Below are 23,172 nucleotides of genomic sequence, written 5' to 3' on the forward strand. Positions count from 1 at the left end.
ACCTCTTCACCTCTCAAGCTCTGTCAGCTTGGATGGGGTCTGGCAGACATTTTCAGGTTTCTCCAGAAATGTTTGATTTTGTTCAAGCACAGGCTTTGGCTGGGCCACTCAAGGACATTCACAGAGTTGTCTATAAGCCACTCTTGCTGTGTGCGAAGGGTCATTGTTCGGTTGGAAGGTCAACCTTCTGCCCAGTCTGCTACCTCCATGCTTTACTTGTAGGATGGAACTGTGCAGGTGATGAGCAGTGCCTGGTTTCCTCCAAACATGATCCTTGGAACTGAGATTCATCAGACCAGAGAATCTTGTTTCTCACAGTCTGGGGATCCTTTAGGTGCTTTTTCGCGAATTCCAAGTGGGTTTTCATGTGTCTTCACTGAGGAGAGGATTGAGTTTGGCCACACCACCATAATGCCCAGATTGGTGGAGTGTTGCAGTGATGTTTATCCTTCTGTACATTTCTTCCATCTGCATATATGATCGTGGAGTTCAACTATAGAGACCATCAGCTTCTTGGTCACCAGTATAACCAAGCCCCTTCTCCATCAATTGTTCAGTCTGGTGAGGAGGCCAGCTCTAGCAAGAGTCCTAGTTGTTCCAAGCATTATTTAATGTGGATAATGAAGGCTACATGCTTCTGTGAACATACAATGCAGCAGAATGTTTTTCTGAACTCTTCCCCAGATCTGTGCCTTGACACAAGCCTGCTTCTGAGCTCTACAGGCAGTTATTTTGACCTCAAGGCTTGGTTTTTGCTCTGATATGCATTTTTAGCTGTTAGACCTTTTGTGAGAGGTCTGTGCCTCGAATCGAAGTGTAGTAACATCTACAAGCAATATGAGTGCTCCTGAGCTAAATTTCAAGTGTCCTCAGGTATGAAAACTTTTTTGCAGTTAAGTTGTTACAAATCTGTTCAGTGCTTTGTCATTATGGTGTATGGAATGTAGAAAATGTGTGAAAAAAGTCATTTAAAACAGTTTAACATAAGGCTGTAACATAAAAAAAATGAAGGGGTATGAATACTTTTGCAAAGCACTGTATTTCCATTCATAATGTGAAGCTTCTTAATTTAGAGTTTCATATGTAAGTTAAATTTCACATTTAAGCAGTGTAAAGATAGCATTAGATCAGTTTGAAGACCTTATATCTATTTAAAATTGTTTTGTACAGCTAAAAAGAGCTGGAAGCAGATGACACCAGAAGCTAGACCTATTAAATTTAAATGGCCACGCCCGTTTTTACCTAAGAAAAGGTGGATAAAGGATAGCAACTAGAAATTCTGAAAATTGTGTAATTCTAATGACAAATGTTAAAATGTTACACTAGAAGTATTTTAAACAATCAAAAAGTGATGTATTATTTTATTAAAGAATGCAAAAAACACAACACTCAGTGCCAAATTAGCTTTTTAATGACACAAAAACAGACACACATTTCAGTCAGGAATTGTGGCTTTCTGTGCAAACAGCAAAAGTGTGCTTTTAATGCTGATACAGGCCCCTTTCCATTTGGCAAAAACACTTACTGTAGTTTCCAAGAAACACTACACCTGCACCACTATTTAGCAGCAAAACATTTCACACACACCCAAGCACTTACATTTCACATACTTCAGCAACTAACTTACTTTATCGTTCACAAACACGTACAAAGTCAGTGAGATTCATCTAGTGCACTTCAGTTCTCTGAATTGAATTTGCTCAGAAAGTCACAACAAGATATCCAATATGGATGAGTTACTTAATTTGACACTACTAAAAAAACAACAGAACATTTTCAACTTGAGAAAAAAAGAAGTGATAAAGAAATGCAAGCATCAGTACAAAGATCTTAAAGAAATAGTCTTAAAAAATAAAGAAACAGCTTATGGGTTTGATTGTTGCAAATAAATACGGCTAAAAATGAAAAGAAAGAGCTGAAAGGAAATAGAACAACACAGGCAAACAAAACGAGATTAACACATAAAAGTTAAATACTCTAAAACTGAAATGCATCAGAACATTAAAATATTGAAATTAAAATAATGTGATCTTTATTAAAATTATATTAAAACTAAATAAAATATATTATATCAACATTTTTATTCACTTAGAAAACTTACTTTTTACCTATCGCTGAATATTAGCTACATAAAAGCCTATATTTGTAGGTCAAACTTAAAACAAATGTGTTCATCCACCTACAAACAGATGTTTCTCAGTAAAACTCAGGTATCACATGTGTGACATCCCAAAGCAAAACCTCTGAATAAATTGGCAGTAGATGTGGCCAATTATTGCAACTTCCCTAGGTCTTGAGATCCTCAGAGTCTTTCTTCCTCCACCTTTAACTGGTTTTAAATCAGAGCTGCTGTTGTGGCAGCTGTAGAATGCTACAGTTTCCTTGTTACAAGTCAGTGACACACGAGTGGGTGAGATGCTGTCATAACTTGTGACTCCAGAGTGCTTGAGAGCTCACTGATGCATCCATCAGTCTGACATCCAGTAGTCACCAGCTCATCACAGTTTTCCATGAAGTTATATAGTCTTTGTTCACGTTTAAAACAAGTTTTTCATGTATTATACCACCATTTTGTGAGTTGTCATCACAGTGCTGTTACTTGCGGGATCTCAGTACTGCTCCAGGGCTCCAGGATGAGGCAGGCGCTCTGCTGAGTTTTTTGTAACGCTGGCGCAGCACAAAGTCAAAGTTGGCAGTGGTGCACATGGCATAGAACACGTTGGCTTTGTCTGGGATCAGCAACTCTGATATAAAAAAAATGACAGTGAATAACTGAGTGCTGAATGCATCAGTTTTAAAAAAGCATATGCTATATATATGAATGAAAAAAGCTTGGACACACTGAACTTATGTATTCAATGTTCATAAAAATTCATTATTGTTAACAAAGAAATTTTTTTTCGTTAATTAAAATATATTAAAGGATTAGTTCACTTCCAGAACAAAAACATACAGATGATGTACTCACCCCCTTGTCATCCAAGATGTTTATGTCGTTCTTTCTTCATTCGTAAAGAAATTATGTTTTTTGAGGAAAACATTTTAGGATTTCTGTCCATGTAATGGACGTCTATGGTGCCCCCAAATTTGAACTTCCAAAATGCAGTTTAAATGCAGCTTCAAAAGGCTCTAAACGATCCCACCTGAGGATTAAGGTCTTATCTATCTATACTTTTTAACCCCAAACACTCGTCACTCTTGTCTAGCTCTGTGTGAACTTTTTTTCCCGGTCATGACAGTTAGGGTACGTTTAAGAACTCCCGTCTCATCTTCTCTTCCAACTTCAAAATCGTCCTACATTGCTGTTTTTACCTTTTTTTGTAAAGAGTGTTTGATATTCTTTGCATGTTCACTTTGTAGACTCTGGGTTGGTACTTCTGCAGCGATGTAGGATGATTTTGAAGTTGGAGGAGAAAATGAGATGGGAGTTTTTAGACGTACCCTAACTGTCATGACTGGAAAAAAAAGTTCACACAGAGCTAGACAAGACGAGTGTTTGAGGTTAAGAAGTATAGAAATTGTAATTTAAAAATAAAAATAACCAATTGTTTCGTTAGATAAGACCCTTCTTCCTCTGCTGGGATCATTCAGAGCCCTTTGAAACTGCATTTAATCTGCATTTCGGAAATTCAAAATCAGGGGCACCATAGAAGTCCATTACATGAAGAGAAATCCTGAAATGTTTTCCTCAAAAAATGTAATTTCTTTTACGACTGAAGAAAGAAAGACAGGAACATCTTGGATGACAAGGGGGTGAGTACATAATCTTTACATTTTTGTTCCGGAAGTGAACTAATCCTTTAATATAAAAAAAAAAAAACACTGTTGCAATTAAATGAAGTGAAGTTTAAGTATAAAAAATAATAAAATAAATAAATAAATAAATATATTTTTTATAATAAAATAATAAAATGACACATATAACAAAATAAAAATAAATGCTAATTAAAAATATTAATAAATACTTTAATAGTATATACAGTCAAACCAAAATTTATTCAGACACCTTTAACCTTTCTCACATTATCACGGTTTATTTGCTATAGTTTAAAAATGGTAATAAAATATGATAAGAACTCCGTGTTAAACTGTGCCAGAAAAATGATAAGATAACTTTGATAGAAAGGTATGTAACAAAACATGGTCAGGTCAAAGTGTCAAATCAAAATTTTGGTCCCATTTTTTAATCAATTTTATCGGTAGTCCACTGTATGAAGAATTGTGGGGTATAGTATGTCACAGTTTACTTTATTTTGCTGTCCTTATTTACATAAATTAACTATAGTGTCCTGCACCCACTAGAAAAAAAAATATCCTAAGTTTCAGTATTCATTTAAGGTCACACATGTAATCAAGCAGCTCACCTTTATCGTTAGAAAGCACTTGTGTGAGACTAAAATCTTGGCAGTTCATCTCCTCCAAGTTGTGTTTCTCCAGAGCTCTCTGAATCACCTGAGCTGTCTTGTCCTGACTGGTTATCTAAAAATTAAGAGATGAAAAAGTTTCAAGACTTTAGATATGCTGAGGTTGACAACTAAGTAGAAAGCCACAGAAAGAAGTAAAAAAAACACAAAAAAACAAAGCAAACTTACCAAAATACTTTTATAAACGTTTCCGTTGTTGCCAAATTCCACGCTGACTCTGACAATGCAAGAATCGGCGACCTGCTTATTGTACATGGGATGCTTGAGAGAAGGAGATGATGATGAAGATGATGTTGAGGAAGTAGGGGAGGGACTGTCAGGGTTCACGGCAGACAGATCCGCCTGTAGACACCTTCGAAAAGAGCCGGGTGGAGTTGGAGAGGTGGTGGGTGTGTCTACTGAGATGTCCTGACAGGATACAGATGGTGACTGTGAATGAGGGAATGGAGAAAGACTGTTTACCCCAAAAAATCTAGTTATCTGTAAAAGGTCTAAGAGCATGGCACAGGATTTTCACCTATACAGTAACTCTGAAAGTGGCAACTGACCATATGAAGTGTTTCAGATAGCTTAATAATTCATAAGCATATTTCTTTTGGGTGTTCAGCAACAGATTACGAGCGATAAATACTGGTACACTGGTACGTGATGTGTCGAATGTAAAACATCACTCGCTGGTGGTATTGTTATCTAATACACTGTGTTCTGTCAACTTCACTGAAGCTCTGTGTTGATAGTGCAAACATGAACTACTTTGTGACTGCAAGGTTAATGCGAAACAAACAAGTAACAAAAACCTGAATACTAATATAAAGGCCATAGGACAAACAAATAGTAAAACAGGTTTTGAGTTTATATAAGTTTATATACGCCCAGCTTTAGGCCTACTGACTTAATACTTAGAACTACTTATAATTAAATATTACAATAAAAAAATAACGCATTTAATTATACCCTCTGACCCACATGCAATGAAAGACACTGAAAACACAAGGCATCACGCAACAGCTAAAGACATCCGCTCTAACGCATGTGTACGTCATCATGTTATTTTAGTATTATTTATATACTATTATAGTTTTTTTAATTAAGTTTTATTTTTATATTTCCAGTTTTCATTTTAATTTGTTTAATTTTTAGTCATTTTGTTGTCATTTTCTGATTTTTAAAAGATATTTCTATTTAGCTGTATTTCAGTTTTTTACGAATTAAATAATTTCTCTTTTTTTTAAGTTCTTCATCAAAGATTTATTTTTATCTATTTCAGCTTCCTTTCAGTTACCAAAGACTATTTTTAACAGTTTTAGTATACTATAACAACACTGGTTTACATAGAAAATAGTATAAAAATAGAATCTGAAAACATAGGACCTGTTCACACAGACTTTATCTATGTCAGACATACTGACAAAAATCAACTTTGGAAATTTGATGTTCATTATGGAAATAAAACCATAAATATACTGACATTTAAAGCCTCTTTCACTCAATTTTTTTGCTTTGTATGTGACCCAGGACCACAAAACCAGTCATAAGGGTTGAATAAATAAAAGCTTTCCATAGATGTACGGTTTGTTAGGATAGGACAATATTTGGCTGAGATACAACTACTGTAAAATCTGGAATCTGAGGGTGCAAAAAAATCTAAACATTGAGAAAATCACCTTTAAAGTTGCCCAAATGAAGTTCTTAGCAATGCATATTACTAATCAAAACTTAATTTTTGATATATTTACGGTAGGAAATTTACAAAATATCTTCATGGAGCATGATCCTTACTTAATATCCTAATGATTTTTGGCATAAAAGAAAAATCTATCATTTTGACCCATACAATGTAATTTTGGCTATTGCTACAAATATACCCGTGCTACTTAAGACTGGTTTTGTGGTCCAGGTTAATAATGTCTCAGCAAACATAGTTCATTTAGGTCTACTAATGAATTCAGCACATTATAAATAATTAGAATAAATATTTTAATCAACTGACAGCCTAAACATATAGTAAATGAACAAAATATTGTAGCATCGATTGTGCATATGATGTAGTAGATAACAAAATGTCTGCAGCTCTGGAAAGCAATTTTGTTACCTGTGCTTTGTATCTAAGTGGCGAGAGGTTTGGGCTGCCGAGATCTTCCATCTCTGAGCCACTGGAGCCAGAGGATGATACACTGATCTGATCAGCAAAAGTCTTCTTAGGGAAGTTGTCACTGCCAGACAGCAATCTGCAGTGAGCCAAAGAGAAACATATGTCACAGAAAAACAAGTAAGCAAAATATATTTTTACTGTAGAATAGTCAGCATCTGAACTGTATCTCATAAGAGTAACAACACTCACGAGGTCAGTTTCTTGGTGATGAGTCGGTGGCTCCACAGGTTGGGAGAGCTGGGACAGGGGTCAACTGGTGGCTCCAGTTCTCTTGACAACTCATAGCTAATGGAAAGAAAAGACTAACAGTTGGTATCTAAATATCTGAGATGCTGATCTTCTGAAGTACCCAAAGTACCGTTGTCTTTAGTAGCCATCAGAAATCATCAAATTCTACAGAGGTGTCTCACCTCTTCTGATCTGAAAGGGGAATACCACTGTTGATCCAGGAAATGATGTGAGGATGTGAATGGAGATTGTACTGAGCACATGATGACTGCAGCTGCCTGATCTGAGACAGAATCTCAAACTCCTGAACACAAGGAATGGAGAGCTACATGTCAGCATTTGATAAAAACAGTAGTGAGCTTCTTTTCATTAAAACAGTATGTAACATAATTAAACTTACTTTTCTACGCTTCTCAAAGTTGATGAGACCCCCCTATGAGCACAAAAAGAGAGTTTATCTTTCAAACAAATAACGCCAGTGTGGGAGCTAAAGAAACTACTATGTATATGACATGAATTAAGGTCAGAGAAAAATCTCACCTCTACATTATCACTTAGTGCTGTGTCCAACATGGTGAGAACGGTCAGATAAGTGCCCAGGTACGGCACCTCACCGCTGGAGGGAGTCTGTCAGAAACACAAACTTGTCAGACAAAAGTAGATGACCAGTTTGGAGTCAGTAAGATTTTTTAAAAGTTTCTGTCTCTTAAGTTCACCAAGGCTGCATTTATGTAATAAATTAGAGTAAAATCTGTAGTAATTTCTACAATTAAAAAGAAGTGTTGTCTATTTTAATAGATTTTTTAAATTTAATTTGTTCTTGTGATGCAAAGTGGAATTTATAGTATCATTACTCCAGTCTTCAGTGTCACATGATCCTTCAGAAATGATTCTAATATGCTAATTTAGCGCTAATGAAACATTTATTATTATTATCAATGTTCAATGTGCAGAAGTGAGACATTTTGTCATGATTCTTTGATGAACAGAAACCTCAAAAGAGCAGCATTTATTGAATTAGAAATTTTTGGTAACAATTTAATGTTTTGACTATCACTTTTGGTCAATTTAATGCAGTCTTGCTCAATAAAAGTATTAATTTCATTAAAAAAAAAATCATACTGAACCTAAATTTTTAAACGAAGAAAAAAAGTGTATATTTTAACTTAAAGACACAAATCTCTGCACATGGTTTAATTAAAAGCTTCCTTTTTAAAGCACACACTTCTTTTCCCAACAGCTAAAAGCGATTTATGCCGAGTATAAATATCTCAGTTAGAGGAACACGTTGTTGACGCAGCTTTTCTGGTGATACATGCAACTCCGTCACACTGTGTCAGCTAGCATTATGGTAATACCCTAATTAATGCGTTGGCAGATTCAGATTTAGACAGATTTTCATATTGAAAAAAAAAATTGAGTCAAACTAGAGCAGCCAGTAAATGAGCTGGTGCAGATGCATACTTCCCAAAAAGGGTAGTTACTTACCAGAAACAATGGCTTAATAATATTTTTAAAAGCAATTTATGCCAGTGGCCTTAGATAAGACAAATGTACTGCTTTCAACAGGGCCTTGAATGTTATTATGAAAAATACTAGTGAATCTCACCATGTGCTTAGATGTAGGACTGAGTCTGGGAGACTTTGGAGCAGTGTGAGTGTCTACCTCAGCTGCCTGGTTTCCTTCCTAAAAAAAATAAAATAAATAGATGACATTTGGCATACTAAAACACAACAGTGAAACTGATTTAGATGACTGAGCACTAGATACACTAAAACAACTGGTGTAGAGAAACCATTACATAAATCACTTTAGAAACGTTCAAAATCAATCTCCCACACCCAAAGAAATGCCACAATTCAAGATAAGTACAATTACTTAACAGAGCATGATAAAGACTGAGGTCAAAGAGGAGTAGGAGAGACTATTATGAGCCAGCACAGATAAAAACAATGAATGTTTTGTTATACACAGGACACTAAACACTGCAAAACATTATGGGATGTGGTGCCTCCAATCAGCAAGATGATTCTGCATTTTTTAACCTAATTTTTAAGATTTGCTCTCTGTATGTGAGCTAGAGTGAAAAAGGGATGGAAAATATTGAATGTTGCCTGGTTGCACCTTTAAAGATAGTAGAAGGGCATAAATGCAATCATTGGACGAGATGTCATTATCTTATCAGAGATTCAATACAGCTATCGGCACTTCCACATAATGTTAAATCATTAGAGGCATTAGTTTGCACATTGCAGACCAAAGTGTTACATATTGTATATATATATATATATATATATATATATATATATATATATATATATATATATATATATATATATATACATATATATATATATATATATATATATATATATATATATATATATATATGACAGTAAAGACATTTATAATGTTACAAATTTACAATGTTTCTATTTCAGACAAATGCTTTTCTTTTGAACTTTCTATTCATCAAAGAATCCTGAAAAAATATCACTGCATTTCACAGCATTTACTTTGAAAATTTTAGATTAGGATAGACAACAGGTTTAAAACAAGCAAATTGGTGAAACTTACCTCTACAAGGATTTCTCGATTGACCAGCACACAGTTTTCATCAGGAAATGTGTCACACAGGTGATCGAAAGCAGCCATGCTCTCCCTGAAATGACACATTTTATCCATTTAAATTTACTAGCATGTGTTGTGCACATTTAATACACGCACTTAACATTGCACTACAGGTTTAGCAACTATTCGTGTCAGGATCAGACCACACTACCTGTTGATTGCCGCCCAGGTTTTCTTTAGCCGGTAAACGGCATTGGACTGAAGAGCAGACAAGATGGCTCTCAGAGAGGAGAAGTTTCTCAACTGATGGCACTCCTGTAATACAAATAATAATAAAAAGAAACAAATCAGCTTAAAATAATACAAAATATAATTCTTGGCCTTTCACATTGGATCAAATAGTAAATAGTAGTAAAGATATCTTTAAACATCTGTGCCAGTTAGACTTAAACATGTCAACAGCTTAACTAACTTAATTTGCTCAGCAAAATTGTTTGCTGCGGTCACAAAAGTAGTTGACCACAAAGAGATTGCTCCTTGTGGCCATGCTGAGAACTGCACAAATGCAATTCGTACTTTCATTATAAAAAGAGAAGATCACTTCCAGAATAAAAACTTCCTGATAAATTAGTCAATTTAATCATGTCATTCAAGATGTTTATGTCTTTCTTCAGTCGCCAAGAAATTAAGTTGTAAAGAAAACATTCCAGGAATTTTTCCATATAGTGAACTTCAATGGGGACTTCAGCAGGTTAAAGGTCCAAATTGCAGTTTCAGTGCAGCTTCAAATGGCTCAACATGATCCCAGCAAAAGAATAAGCATCTTGTCTAGCAAAACGAAAAAAAATGATACTTTTAACCACAAATGCTCGCCTTGCCTGTGATGCACATGCGTGTCTTCATGAATTACGTAATCACATTGGAAAAGTCATACATGGTTAGTTCTTTCTCTGTGTACTTAAGTTAAAAAACTCTAATTTTCTTAACTTCAAAAATCGTCCAATGTTGTTTTACCTTTTTTTGCAAATGGTGTTTGTCTGTCTTTGCACGTTATTTTGCACTGCTAGTGCAAGATGAGCAATTATGGTTATAAGTATATACATTTCAATTTTTCTTAGAAACGGACAATCATTTTGCTTGATAAGCCCCTTATTCCTCAACTAGGATTGTGTAAAGCTGGATTGAAACCACAATTTGGGCCTTCAACCTGTTGGCCACCACTAAAGGCCACTATATGGAGAAAAACCCTTGAATGTTTTCCTCAAAAACCTTAATATCTTTTCAACTGAAGAAAGAAAGAAATGAACATCTTGGATGACTTTGGGCTGAGTAAATTATCAGGAAATGATCATTCTGGAAGTGAACTTCTGTGCTGAGACACATTTCAGAATCCAATGTGCATTCATATACTTGCCTACAGTATGTTTTGGGCCTTATACACACCTGAGCCACAGAGATCCACTTCTCAATAATCTTTGCCCTGTGTGTAGGGCTGCTATGAGTGCAGGATGGGGAACCAGGAGGAGATGTGGAAGGAGGGCACAGCAGAGAGGTGATAACACAATTAGTGACGGCATTGAACTGGGCAATGGTGGCACGGACCGTGGGCGCTAGATTTCGGTTCTCTTTCTTGTCCCTTTGAGACCAAATGCAGCCAAGGCAATGAAATGGAACCACTCTAACAAAGAGTTCCTGATAAAAAACCATAAGCAGATGAATAAATGCAGGCTTTAAATAAAAACTAGCCACAGTATGTAAATCTTGACACCTACAGCGTCTAAAAGCGTGAGCTGCTCAGCAATGTCACGTGCTGGAAAGGCCAGTACATCCCCTGTCTCTTCTATGTCCTGTCTGTCCATGGTGTCTTCAGCTGCCTGATTCTCCACAGCAGTTGCGCTGGCTACTGCTGATGTACATGTGTGTTTGTCTGTTGGGTCATAAGAGGCTATTTAGCACTGATATTTTTTTTTGTGTGTGGATAAAAGCTACATGTCAGGACTTGCCTTCAGTCTGAAATTTTCTGAGAAGAGCATCAGCTTGATGAACCAGCCGTCTGAAACAAAGGCGATGACGCAGATGAACACAGAGCAACCGAAGAGCCTGGTGATCTGGAGAGTCCCGAAGGTCCTCTTGATACTCTTCTAACCACAGCCGGATCAGACGGGGCAGAGAACTACACACACACACATGCACTCTTTGTCAGCATTGTTTTAGACTAATTAATGAAGCTCTAGGAATTAGAATGAGTAATCAACAAGACTAACCAGTTGCATTTTATTAATAACAGATAACGTCACACTGGACAACCAGTTTCAACTCAGTTCAGTTCATTATTAAACAACATTTGACCACAGAATATCATAATTTGTCCAATCAGACATGTGGATTCAACTCACCTCCTCACACAAACACTGTTGTCCAGATTGGTGACCATGTCCTCTCTACAGAGACAGATAAGTAAGTTATTATTCAAAACATTCCTAGGCTGAAACCCTTCAAAAGAAGCTTTAGGATTATGAACACTAAAACAGCGTCTGACACAAATGTGTGACTAGTGCTCTTTCAAGGCCTCTTACTTTTATTTATGCTCAAACAAACACAAAGGACTCTCATGGCTCAACAAAAGCGAGACTGACGCTAGACAAGTCAAGTGAAACCTGTTCTATGATGTGAGGCGTTCTCCGCCATTCCACTGCGTCAGTGATTCGTATGCTGTGATAATGGACTGTCATAATTCCACAGCAATCAAAGGTGTCTCTGGGAAATACTCCGAAATTTGGGCTTCCCCCTTCATCTGATTATTCATAGTCATTAAGCCTTGTAGTAGAATGTATGGCGTGTAAATTCCCTCATATTTAATACATGAGGGATGGTTTTGTTTGAAACGGAAGTCAGTCAATATTTTTATAAAGGTATTTCAAAAGGAAACTGACAAGCCTGCAATGCACATGGCATCATGTCTAATGTGCTAAGACATTCCAAATTTGACTTTTTTATTCTTTCCGCCAAAAGATAAGGCAGAGGTTTGTATTATATAATCACCAGATAAAGGTATGATGGAATGTTATGGAAACATTAAATTCGGAGGTACCTCAACGCCATCCTTCCTCCATTAAGTTTTTGAAAACAGTCCATTTAACTGTGACTGGCGCACAACAAAAACGTGACTAGCTACATTTATTATATAATATATGTTCAGAAGCTTAAACATTCTGCTAAACAATTTTTGTGTTTCATATGAAAAAATTAATTATAGTTTGGGTAGACTATTCCTACAAATTATTTAAAAATATAATATATATTTATAGGAATAGTCTACCCAAACAACAAATAATTTTTTCATATGAAACACAAAAATTGTTTAGCAGAGTGTATATATATATACGCTACCAGTCAAAAGTTTTTGGGCTGTAAGATTTTAATGTTCTTTAAAGAGGTCTCTTCTGCTCACCAAGCCTGGATTCATTTGATCCAAAGCACAATTAGATCATATATTTTTATACATTTATATTCAAAATATTGAACAATATTACTGCTGCAAGGCTGAATTTTCAGCATCATTACTCTTTGGTACACTGATACATTTTTCAGGATTCTCTGAATTCTCTGAACATTCTTCAGGATTCTCTGATTCTCTGAACATTCATAATAACAGCATTTATTAGCTAGAGATCTTTTGTAACATTATAAGTGTCTTTATAAATGTCTTTACTGACACTTTTGACCAATTTTATGTACCCTTGCTAAATACAAGTATTAGTTTCTTAAAAAAATATCTTACTGATACCAGACTTTAAAACAGAAATGCAAATTTTGTTTAATGTCCCTATAACCCTCTGAGACAGCAATTAAATTGAGCATTTATACTTGCCTTTGAAAAAGGAGTTCAATGAGAGCATTTGTGCAGGTAAAGGCTCTGTAGGTGGAGAGGAAGATTTGCATGTATTCTGGGTCAGGGCACTCTGGGTTCACCAATTCTGTAACAAGCCGCTCCAGAGTGGCTGCTTTAAGCCTGCGGACCTTCAGTGTGCGGTATTGCATGAAGCCGAAGGCAGAAGAGTTCTCAGCGGCATCAGGTGGGGGTTGGATGGGTTCTCGGTGAAGAGTGACGCCATAAACAGCCCCGTCTTCCACCTCCTCTCCCCACTCCTGCACCGGGTCCTGGACAAACAGATCATCAGGTTATACATGTTGAATTTGCAGATGACTAATGGAACAATATGCACACACTGAACCTATTGTAAGATTGATTTGATGCACTATTAAACAAACGAAGTGCCATAACGATTCTATTTTACAGTTCTGATTATACCGCAGCTTTTTAGAAAAACCTAAATGGCAGTAGACTTGCAGTGGATTTGGCTTCTGCTGTAAACAGCACTAAAATGTAGGTCTTCAACTTCCAAAAAAAAAAAAAAAAAAACACCAATACCTGCAAGGGACTGACCTTACATTTCACTTGTCCAGGAAGAAATATACAAAACAGGAGTTCGTTGCAAAATACAGGCAAATTGTTATCCAAATTACAAGTGAGGAGGAGTGAATACATTTTATCTTCACTGGGTTAAGAAGACTACACCTTGTACATTAGATTTACATTCTTATGAGATGCTTTTTCAACAAAATAGAGTATAACCAAACACACCAAACATTTTTACAGTACTAAAAATAATGACCACACATAAAAACCTGTCATTTTTAATTTTAAGGAAAGAAGAAAAATCATTTAAGGTCTTTCATTGTGGAAAACCACAACTAGCTGACGCCAAGAATACTCTGTACTTTCTTTACAAAAGTCCTCTTTGGTGGTAAAATGAAGCCATGGTTATTTGCATAGCAAATGCCATATCCCACAATGAATAACAGCTGTGGGTGAATAAAAACCCCTGATGATTTTAAACAAAGATAGACTGTGTAACACACTGGAGTAAATTAAGTCCAGAGTTTTTGCTTCCAGGGAAAACACGGTTGTTGTTGAGCTGGTTGTTGACTAATTCAGATGTGACCAATATTAGATGAGCTCAGGACATGTAAGCATAATGGTGTCAGCTGTCACTGATTCTTGAGACACGGGACGTCCAATGATTTATATGGCATTAGTTAAAAAAGAAGTAACAATCATGGATTTCTGCTACGTTTTTTAACACATTTGTTTCTGAATTAAAAAATGATTGATAGCTATAAAATCACCTATCCTCATAACATAAATTAGTACTTAATGTATAATAAACTAATTAGTACTATACAAAATAATAAACAACCATTCATGATCAGAACATTGATACATTCATACATTGATCAGAACGCGACGTTTAAAGACATTTATAATGTTACAAAAGATTTGTTTCCAGTATATAAGAAATAGCTCATATTAGATATGATTTTTGAAAGATCACGTGACACTGAAGACTGGAGTAATGATGCTGAAAAATCAGCTTTGATCACAAAAATAAATTACGATTTAAAATCTACAGCATTAGCAGTGTTTTAAATTATAATTATATTTAACAACATTGCTGCTGTACTGTATTGTTGATCTTTGAGTACAAAAGACATCTTTAAACATAACAAAAATAAACTTTTGAAGGGCCTATATAAACCTATATTAACTATTATAGAAAAATATTTTTTTTTAAAGAAATATGTCCTGTATGTCAACTCCATTACATTTTCTTTAAATTAAAATAATTTAGAAAATTAGATCATTTCCCTTATTTTAAGTGGGACCTATTAGTATAGCAACACCAGAAAATATGCTGCTGTATTAAATACACGTGTGACATGTAAAATATGTGAGCTGTCAAGTCTGATGGTGACCATAAAAAACAATCACTGCTCTGCCCTGTTTTGTTCTAAGCCTGACTGCTCTGTGCCAAAAGCTCAATAAATATCACACAATATACATAATATGCAAACCGCACATTTGGAAAAGTTAGCACTTCCAAGTAAACCAAGGGCAGTCTGTGCCTCTAACAAATCAACTGCTGTGAAAATCACAAGTGCATTCTTCCCAGAAAATCCAGTCAAGCAAATCAGAGAGCTTTCCGAGCCACAGCCCTGTGTCTGCTCTAAAACTGTGCCATGGAACAAAACAGGGAATGATGGGGGAGGGAAAGCTGAAACTAACACAGGTCAGCTGTGAAACAAGACACTGTAAATATATCCAATCTACAGGTGGGTCTCAGAACAAACACAAAATCAATTCTATTGTAAATCTCCCGAGGGAAACCTGAAGTGCACCGCACCCTCTCCTGACCACGCATTGCATGCAACCCTGGTCAACAGCCGATTAAACGCTTTCCTTAAGCCAATATCACATCTAATTGTAAAACCATTGAGGTTTTGTGACAGCATTGGGATGTCCGGAAAAGAAAGAACAGGAAATACTGCATTTTCTAAGGCATTAATGTGAGGGGAAACACTAAAACAAGGTGCCGCGCGACACCCCGTACAAGTTACAACAAATCGCGTTTGCAAATCTGCTGATACAAAGTTACTTTCATTCTAAGTTGCACAATACTATTAAACTGAATTAATGTTCTTGATGAAAACAGCTTAATTTAAGCGACTTACCATTGTGAACTCCCATTTTCCCATGTTTTCAGCTCTTTTTCTTCAGCCGTATGATCAAGCAGTGTAAAAAGCGTTTAGACTTTCCATCAGACCAGCAAAAAACGTCGCAGACTATAATATTCCTTAGTCAGCTAGTGTCAAACTTGACTGTCATGCTGGAAATTGATAACTTTGCGACGTGAGGTTTAATTAAGAACTCCAGTGAAGATAGAGTCAACGTACTGTACATTTCATACAGTACCTTTATTGTCATCAAATATATTATGCTTTAAATGAACATGAAATGACCGAAGAAAATGATTATCTTTATAATTACTGCCTGTGTTTTAGCGTCTAAATAGCACACAGCGCACCTGTCAACCGCTTTAAACTGTAAAGGGCTGGTCTCCCTACGTAGACAATTACGTCTCCTATGACGTACGCGACGCTTCATTAATATTAATTAGAAAGGCCCGCGCCTCATACTACGGTGAAGGCTTGACTTATGAATATTAATTACGTTGCGTAAAACGCCTCTGGAAGTTAACCAAACAACTTCGCTTTGCTAAATTAATATTTATCATTTGAGCCTTAGTCATAGTGGGAATCATAACGTCAACGTCAAGTGTGGAAGCATGGAAACCCACGTTACTTTATTTTCAATTTAAAATTAAGACTGAAATATTTTAATCTACCGCCTAATTCTAAGAGTTCTTTGAATGAGAACTTGGGGAAAATACAAATAAAAAATTAGGGGAATTAAATATATAGAGGGTTTAATTAGTTACCCGGATGCGCGGCCGCGTTGGAGATACTTGGATGTAAAAGACAGGCAGCATGGATTGCATGGTTAATACGTTGTTCTGCTAAATTATGCTGTGTAAACCACGGGAAAATGTGTGGAAGCTGCTAAATCATATAGAAAAGGACTTATTAAGCTGGAAAGTGTGCAATATTTTGACAAAACAAAGTTGATAAGTGGTAAAGATATGTATGAGCGTCAACTTCATTTATTTATATAGCACATTTAAATGCAACGTTCTTGCCCAAAGGGCTTCACAAAATTAAAATGAAATAAAAATAGACACACAAACTTACATACGGGTAAACAACATTTGTAAAAGGTTCCCAAAATCAAGCTTTCTCTATTTCAAAGGCCAGACTAAAAAAATGTGTCTTTAACTGGGACCTAAAAACCTCTATCGATGGAGCCTGCCGAATATACAGGGGAAGACCGTTCCACAATTGTGGACCTACTACTGAAAAGGTGCGGTCACCTTTTGACTTCTTATTTGATTGAGGAACGGTCAGCAACGACTGATTTCCTGATCTAAGTGACCTAGCTGGTATATAAGACCCTGAGAGATCGCTGATGTAATTTGGGGCCAAGTCGTGTAAAGCTTTAAAAACCAATAATAAAACCTTAAAATCAACCTTATACCTGACTGGCAGCCAGTGGAGAGACGATTACACTGGAGTAATATGTTCCCTGCAATCGAGAAAGTTGCCGTTGGCAGATGCCTACATAAAGTGAGTTGCAGTAGTCCAGTCGCGAGGAAATAAAAGCATGAATAACAATGAGCTGTATTAATTAAGATATTAGCCTAATATTTTACCTACCTGACTGAAAATGATAAGAACAAACATGAATGTTTTCAAGATTATTGCCCTGGAAATCCTGGTTGAGTTTGGCCCACCACAAACGCCTTTTGTTCCTCAGTTTTTTTGCACTCTTCTCCTTGATTTGTTATAACTTTTGGCAGTATATAATACTTCAAATGTTTTTCCTGGTCTGACTGATTAGTACAACCCAAAACATTACAATAATTGACCATTTTCAGCAGCAATAATCAGCAAAATATACTAGTTTCATTCGGTTCAGTGGCATTGTATATGTTTAGTGCCGCCAATGTGGCCGATTGATGATGCATCATGAAAACACTCTATACAAAATTAAGGCAGCATCTAATATAATCAACTAATTAAGACTAAGTTTAAAAGCTTTTATTTAGTAACACAATTTTCTTATTATCAGTTCAATAATCAAAGGAAGTAAAATTAATCTAACTCTTTGTACAAATGTATTCTATTCACATGATGTCACATTTTTTTTTTTTTATATCCAGTAACCGATGAGTGGCACCATGAAGGATTCTAAATTCCGTTTCATTGCTTCCGTGCTCCAGTCACCGTAGAAAACCATGTTAAAAGGGACTGAACTTAAACGTTTTGAATAAATGAACACGGGCGAGACCTCCGTGTTCAGAAAAAGGTGGATAAGTGATTATCATGCAGAATAATGCAGAATGTTAAATATTTCTGTATTAAATTTCACATCATGATGTTTCATTGTTTATGTCAAGGTTTAAATCAAATTGTGTTGACCTGCTGGCAAGTACAACTGCAGCCCATTATATCCAGGAGAAGTACAAATGACTCAGATGCCACTATGCAGATCCTTAAATGAATAATAGTGAACATTGTATGATATTTCTAAGTACAAAGCCCATATACACACATTCTATAAATGATACAATGAGCGGTTTGTTGGTTTCTGGGCATAGAGAGTTCATTCATGTCTTTCTGTTCTCTCTGACGCAGATCTGTGAATGTGCAATGGCATCCCAGTAGGCCACCCCACGCTCACCAAGACACTAAAACATAACAATAAGTGACGCACACTACTGAACTCTTACTGAGAGACCACGATCATCACGATAAAGGTATTTATGCATATCCACTAACAATACCACTCATTACTGAGACAGAGGTCACATGCTGATGTGTGTGCATTCACACACTCCAACAAACATCACTTCCACTTCATTCTGAATTCTGAAATTAAACTGAATGACATTTCACCATCAAATTCACTGGTCTTAACATGAAATTTAATAGCTAACACCAAAAAAAACAAACCTTACATGTCAGCAGTGTTAAAATACTTTCCATTATTGACATGCTTGGTAACATTCTTGTCAGGTAACACCTTTGTAGTAGATACATTTTTAACATTTAAACAATTTTAGGTTGTCAGGGTGTGATGAGATACCTGCCCCTTACCCGTAATTTTATTTTTGTTTATATATATATATAAGAACATACACTAATGTGCAAATTTTGGGGGGTTTCTTATTATTAGCAATTTTGAAAAAAGTAACTATTTTTGTGAAAACTGTGATACACTACCAGTCAAAAGTGTTTGAACACTAAAATTTTTGACATTTTTTTTTTAAAATTCTCTTCCGCTCACCAAGCCTGCATTTATTGAATTCAAAATACAGCAAAAGCAGTAATATTATGAAATATTTTTACTATTTAAAATAACTTTCTATTTGAATATATTTTAAAATGTAATTTATTCCTGTGATCATACCTGATTTTGTTTTTTGTTTTTTTTTACATTATTTGAAGAATAGAAAGATCCAAAAGTCAGCATTTATCTGAAATAAAAAGCTTTTGTAACATTATACACTATACTATTCAAAAGTTTAGAGTCAGTATAATTTTTTATACATTTTGTAATTAATCTTTTTAATTTTATATTAATTTACCTATTTTTTTAATTAGCAAGGATGCTTTAAATTGATCAGATAAATGCTGTTCTTCTAAACTTTCTATTCATCAAGTAACAACAAAAAATTCTACTCAGCTGTTTTCAACATAATAATAACAATAAAAATGTTTTCTGAGCAGCAAATCAGAATAATAGAACGATGTCTGAAGGATGTGATTGGAGTAATCATGCTAAAAAAATTAGCTTTGAAATCACAGGAATAAATCACATTTTAAAATATATTTAAATAGAAAACAGTTATTTAAAATAGTAAAAAGATTTCAAATTTGTAATGTTTTTGCTGTACTTTGGATCAAATTGGTGAGCAGAAGAGACTTATTTAAATACATTAAAAATCTTACTGTTCAAAAACTTTTGACTGGTAGTGTACATTTGATCAAAATTATAAATAGAAATCTTTTGTAACATTATAAATGTTTTCACTGTCACTTTTGATCAACTGAATGTGTTCTTACTTAATAAAGGTATTAATTTCCCAAAAAGAAAGCTTTCAAATCTGTTGCATAAACTCAACAAAAGTGAATCTGATGTAAGTGGATCCATGAATTACCTCAACATCAACAAATATACATCAGATGTTTAGAAGGAATAGATCTACTCTTTGCTGCTTTACTGTTGTTCTGTCCAAGCTCAATGCTAGCCAGCTCTGGATGGTTGTATTGGTTATTGGATGTTTACTTTATCTGTTGTGTAAGCTGCTTTGCATTAAAGAACATACTAAATAAACGAATGCAAATGTAATTGTCAATAGATAACTATCAGCACTGACCTCACTACGTTCCTCAAGGTCCAGCAGATGAAAGCTCCTGAGCCAAACGCCAGGCTCCTCGTCCATCTGCACATCCACATGATGCCCAGTCTGGCATAGCAGATGCCTCATTCGTCCGAGTCGTGCCCGCAGACCCTTCTCTTCCCCAGACACCGCCAGAGAGGCCCTCATCCTCCACTCGAATCACACACCAGCTTCCTCCATGACCAGCAGATACATGTCAGCAATTTAGTTGGCTTCAACAAGCATTCACTAACAGATGTATAAAGCTTCTACTTTAAGTAGTAAATTAACTATTAACTAAATAAATAAGACTGTCTACCAACAGTATTTAGTCTTCCAAACATCCTCCAAAAGCAGAAGATTTTTGTCATTTTGTTGTTAGTTGTTTATTTGTGTTGACGCGTGTTGTAAAGGTTTTTTTTTTGTTGTTGTTTTTTTTTTAAATATGTCTATGCACACTACCAGTCAAAAATTTTTGAACAGTTAGATTTTTAATGTTTTTTTAAAAAAGCACACCCACATTTATTTGATCCAGAGTACAGCAAAAAAGGAAAAATGTTGAAATATTTTTACTATTTAAAATAACTGTTTTCAATTTGAATATATTTTAAAATACAATTTATTCCTGTGATTTCAAAACTGAATTTTTAGCATCATTACTCCAGTCACATGATCCTTCATCATTCTAATATTCTGATTTGCTTTTAAAAAAACATTTTATTATTATTATTAATGTTGAAAACAGCTGAGTAGAATTTTTTTAGTTTTTTTGATGAATAGAAAGTTCAGAAGAACAGCATTTATGTGAAATAGAAATCTTTTGTAACATTATAAATGTCTTTATCATCACTTTTGACTAAAGCATTCTTGCTGAATAAAAATATAATTTCTTTCCCAGAAAATGTATACTGACTCCAATGTTACAAAAGCCTTTTATTTCAGATAAATGTTTATCCTTGAAACTTTATATTTAGCAAAGAATCCTGAAAAAAAATTTACTCAACTGTTTTAAATATTGATAATAATAATAAATGTTACTTGAACAGGAAATCAGCATATTAGAATGATTTTTGAAGGATCATGTGATACTAAAGACTACAGTAATGATGCTGAAAATTTTGGAATAAACTACATTTAAAAATATATTTAAAGAGAAAGCAATATTATCCGCTTGGTGAGCAGAAGAGAATTCTTTAAAAAAAACATTAAAAATCTTACAGTTCAAAACCTTTAAATTAATTTTTATTTCAATTTTAGTTATTTTAGTACATTAAGTTTCAAGTGAGAAATGTTGCCCTGGAAACTAGCTGAAATAAAAATGTTTTTATATTTAATTTTTATTTTAACATTTAATTTTTGATGGTTTTAGTTTAGTTAATGAGAAATAAGACCTAGGACATATGACTGTAAAGATCTTAAGGCTTCACAAGTTCTACAAGTCTAAAAAAATGTATATTTTATTTTAGAATTTGTTGTAGTTTAATGGCATTTTATGATGATAAATGCACCATAACAGTAATGTCATTTTAATATTTTATAATTAATTTATATAAATTCATAATATAACACTGGATTTAACGTTAACATTAATATGTCAATAATTTTATTTCCATTTAAAAAGACAGAATTAACTGTTTAGAATTTTAGAGATTTGATAAAGCTGCATTCACTCCAGCGAAACACAGGATGAGCTACTCACTGTGGAAGATGCTCCTTATCCAGCGTCTGCTCGTGGTGGATCAGTTCCTAATAATCCATGTTTGTACTCTGCTAAAAGCAGGAGAGGAGATGCCATGACCTTTCAGAAAGATCCCTCATGATCTGAGGCTGAAAACTAAACACTGTCTGATGTCTTCAGCATAAGTGACAGTGAACTCACTAAGGTCATCTTCTAAACTCTAGTAACCTTGAATTTCTCATCTATCCACACTGTAGCATTTCTCATCGGTCCATCTCTGACTCTCTCCATGCTGACTAACATGCACAAACTCGCACAATAATCTGATTGTTACACAAACTAATGGGCTGTCAGTTCAGTTTATTCCACCCAGCGCACACACTCTCTTCTTGTTTTGACAGTCTTTTGTTGTACATGTTAATTAGCAGTAATAGTACAGTTCAGTGTTCTTGCGTGTGTGTCTGTACGAACTGTGAAGTGAATAAACTAGTAAAAGTGCACAATGTGAAGCATAAAACGTTAAAGAAAAAGTGACCACATGTACTCTACTAAGGGCACCAATAGCACAATTCAGATTTTGGGTGTTTTTTTCAAAACTGAGATTTTCTAACTGTTCTGAACGACATTTAATAATAATGTACACAACATCTACAGTATGCCCTGGTTAAAGCAGAAACCCCGAAACCCTTTAGACAGCGTTCAGTTTCAAATACCTGCAGATCTCACCGTTGTAAACAAAGCAACAGGCCGCTTCCTCTCAGATTTACAATCCATACCGCCTTCTTTTCGAACGCAACGCGCGTTCTATGAGCAGAACTCACTTCTGTTTTCAAATCTGTCGATGAAACAATAACACTTTATCGCTCGTGAGGAGTAAAATCGTTCGTTTGTCCGCGTACGTGTACCGCCCGTGGCGGTTGCCACAATGCAATGGTAAGACGTTATGAAATAGTAAAAAGAAATGTCATAGTTGCTCATTAAGTGTGTGATTCAGACTAGTACAAAACAATGTATTCATATACTGAGTCACAACCATTAATGCCTCTCAGATATTTATTGACAGATATTTTAAAGTCCTTTTGGATATCTGTGGCCTAGCCACTTGTCGGGCTAGGTCAGGTTTATGTTATATAATTTATTTCCCAACAGCTTAATGCTTTTTTAAGTTCTAGGTTACTAAAGTGTCCCATATATTTGAAATGTGGCATTACCAAAAA

At 35.1% G+C, this 23,172-nt stretch overlaps 1 protein-coding gene across 4 annotated transcripts; it reads right to left on the minus strand.

The window, feature by feature from the left end:
• Positions 1 to 1,610: 1,610 nt before the first annotated feature.
• On the minus strand, positions 1,611 to 22,858 carry rgl3a (ral guanine nucleotide dissociation stimulator-like 3a). Of its 4 annotated transcripts, none has more exons than XM_051112648.1 (19): positions 22,682 to 22,858; positions 21,977 to 22,047; positions 20,275 to 20,472; positions 13,248 to 13,537; positions 11,773 to 11,817; positions 11,380 to 11,549; positions 11,149 to 11,303; positions 10,820 to 11,068; positions 9,588 to 9,691; positions 9,383 to 9,467; positions 8,414 to 8,491; positions 7,345 to 7,431; positions 7,205 to 7,237; positions 6,987 to 7,108; positions 6,766 to 6,861; positions 6,517 to 6,652; positions 4,593 to 4,853; positions 4,365 to 4,479; positions 1,611 to 2,744 (listed from the first exon to the last, which is right to left on the minus strand). In XM_051112648.1, the coding sequence occupies exons 3-19, from the start codon at positions 20,443 to 20,445 to the stop codon at positions 2,596 to 2,598; spliced, it is 2,346 nt and encodes a 781-aa protein (XP_050968605.1). In that variant the 5' UTR covers positions 20,446 to 20,472; positions 21,977 to 22,047; positions 22,682 to 22,858; the 3' UTR covers positions 1,611 to 2,595. The 4 variants fall into 4 exon arrangements, with proteins under 4 accessions (XP_050968605.1, XP_050968604.1, XP_050968602.1 ...); XM_051112647.1 differs by having other exon boundaries at positions 21,977 to 22,044; positions 22,669 to 22,858; XM_051112645.1 differs by having other exon boundaries at positions 22,669 to 22,858.
• Positions 22,859 to 23,172: the final 314 nt, after the last annotated feature.

This window comes from Labeo rohita, chromosome 6, assembly GCF_022985175.1.
Source record: "Labeo rohita strain BAU-BD-2019 chromosome 6, IGBB_LRoh.1.0, whole genome shotgun sequence".
In the NCBI taxonomy this organism is placed as follows: Eukaryota; Metazoa; Chordata; class Actinopteri; order Cypriniformes; family Cyprinidae; genus Labeo; species Labeo rohita.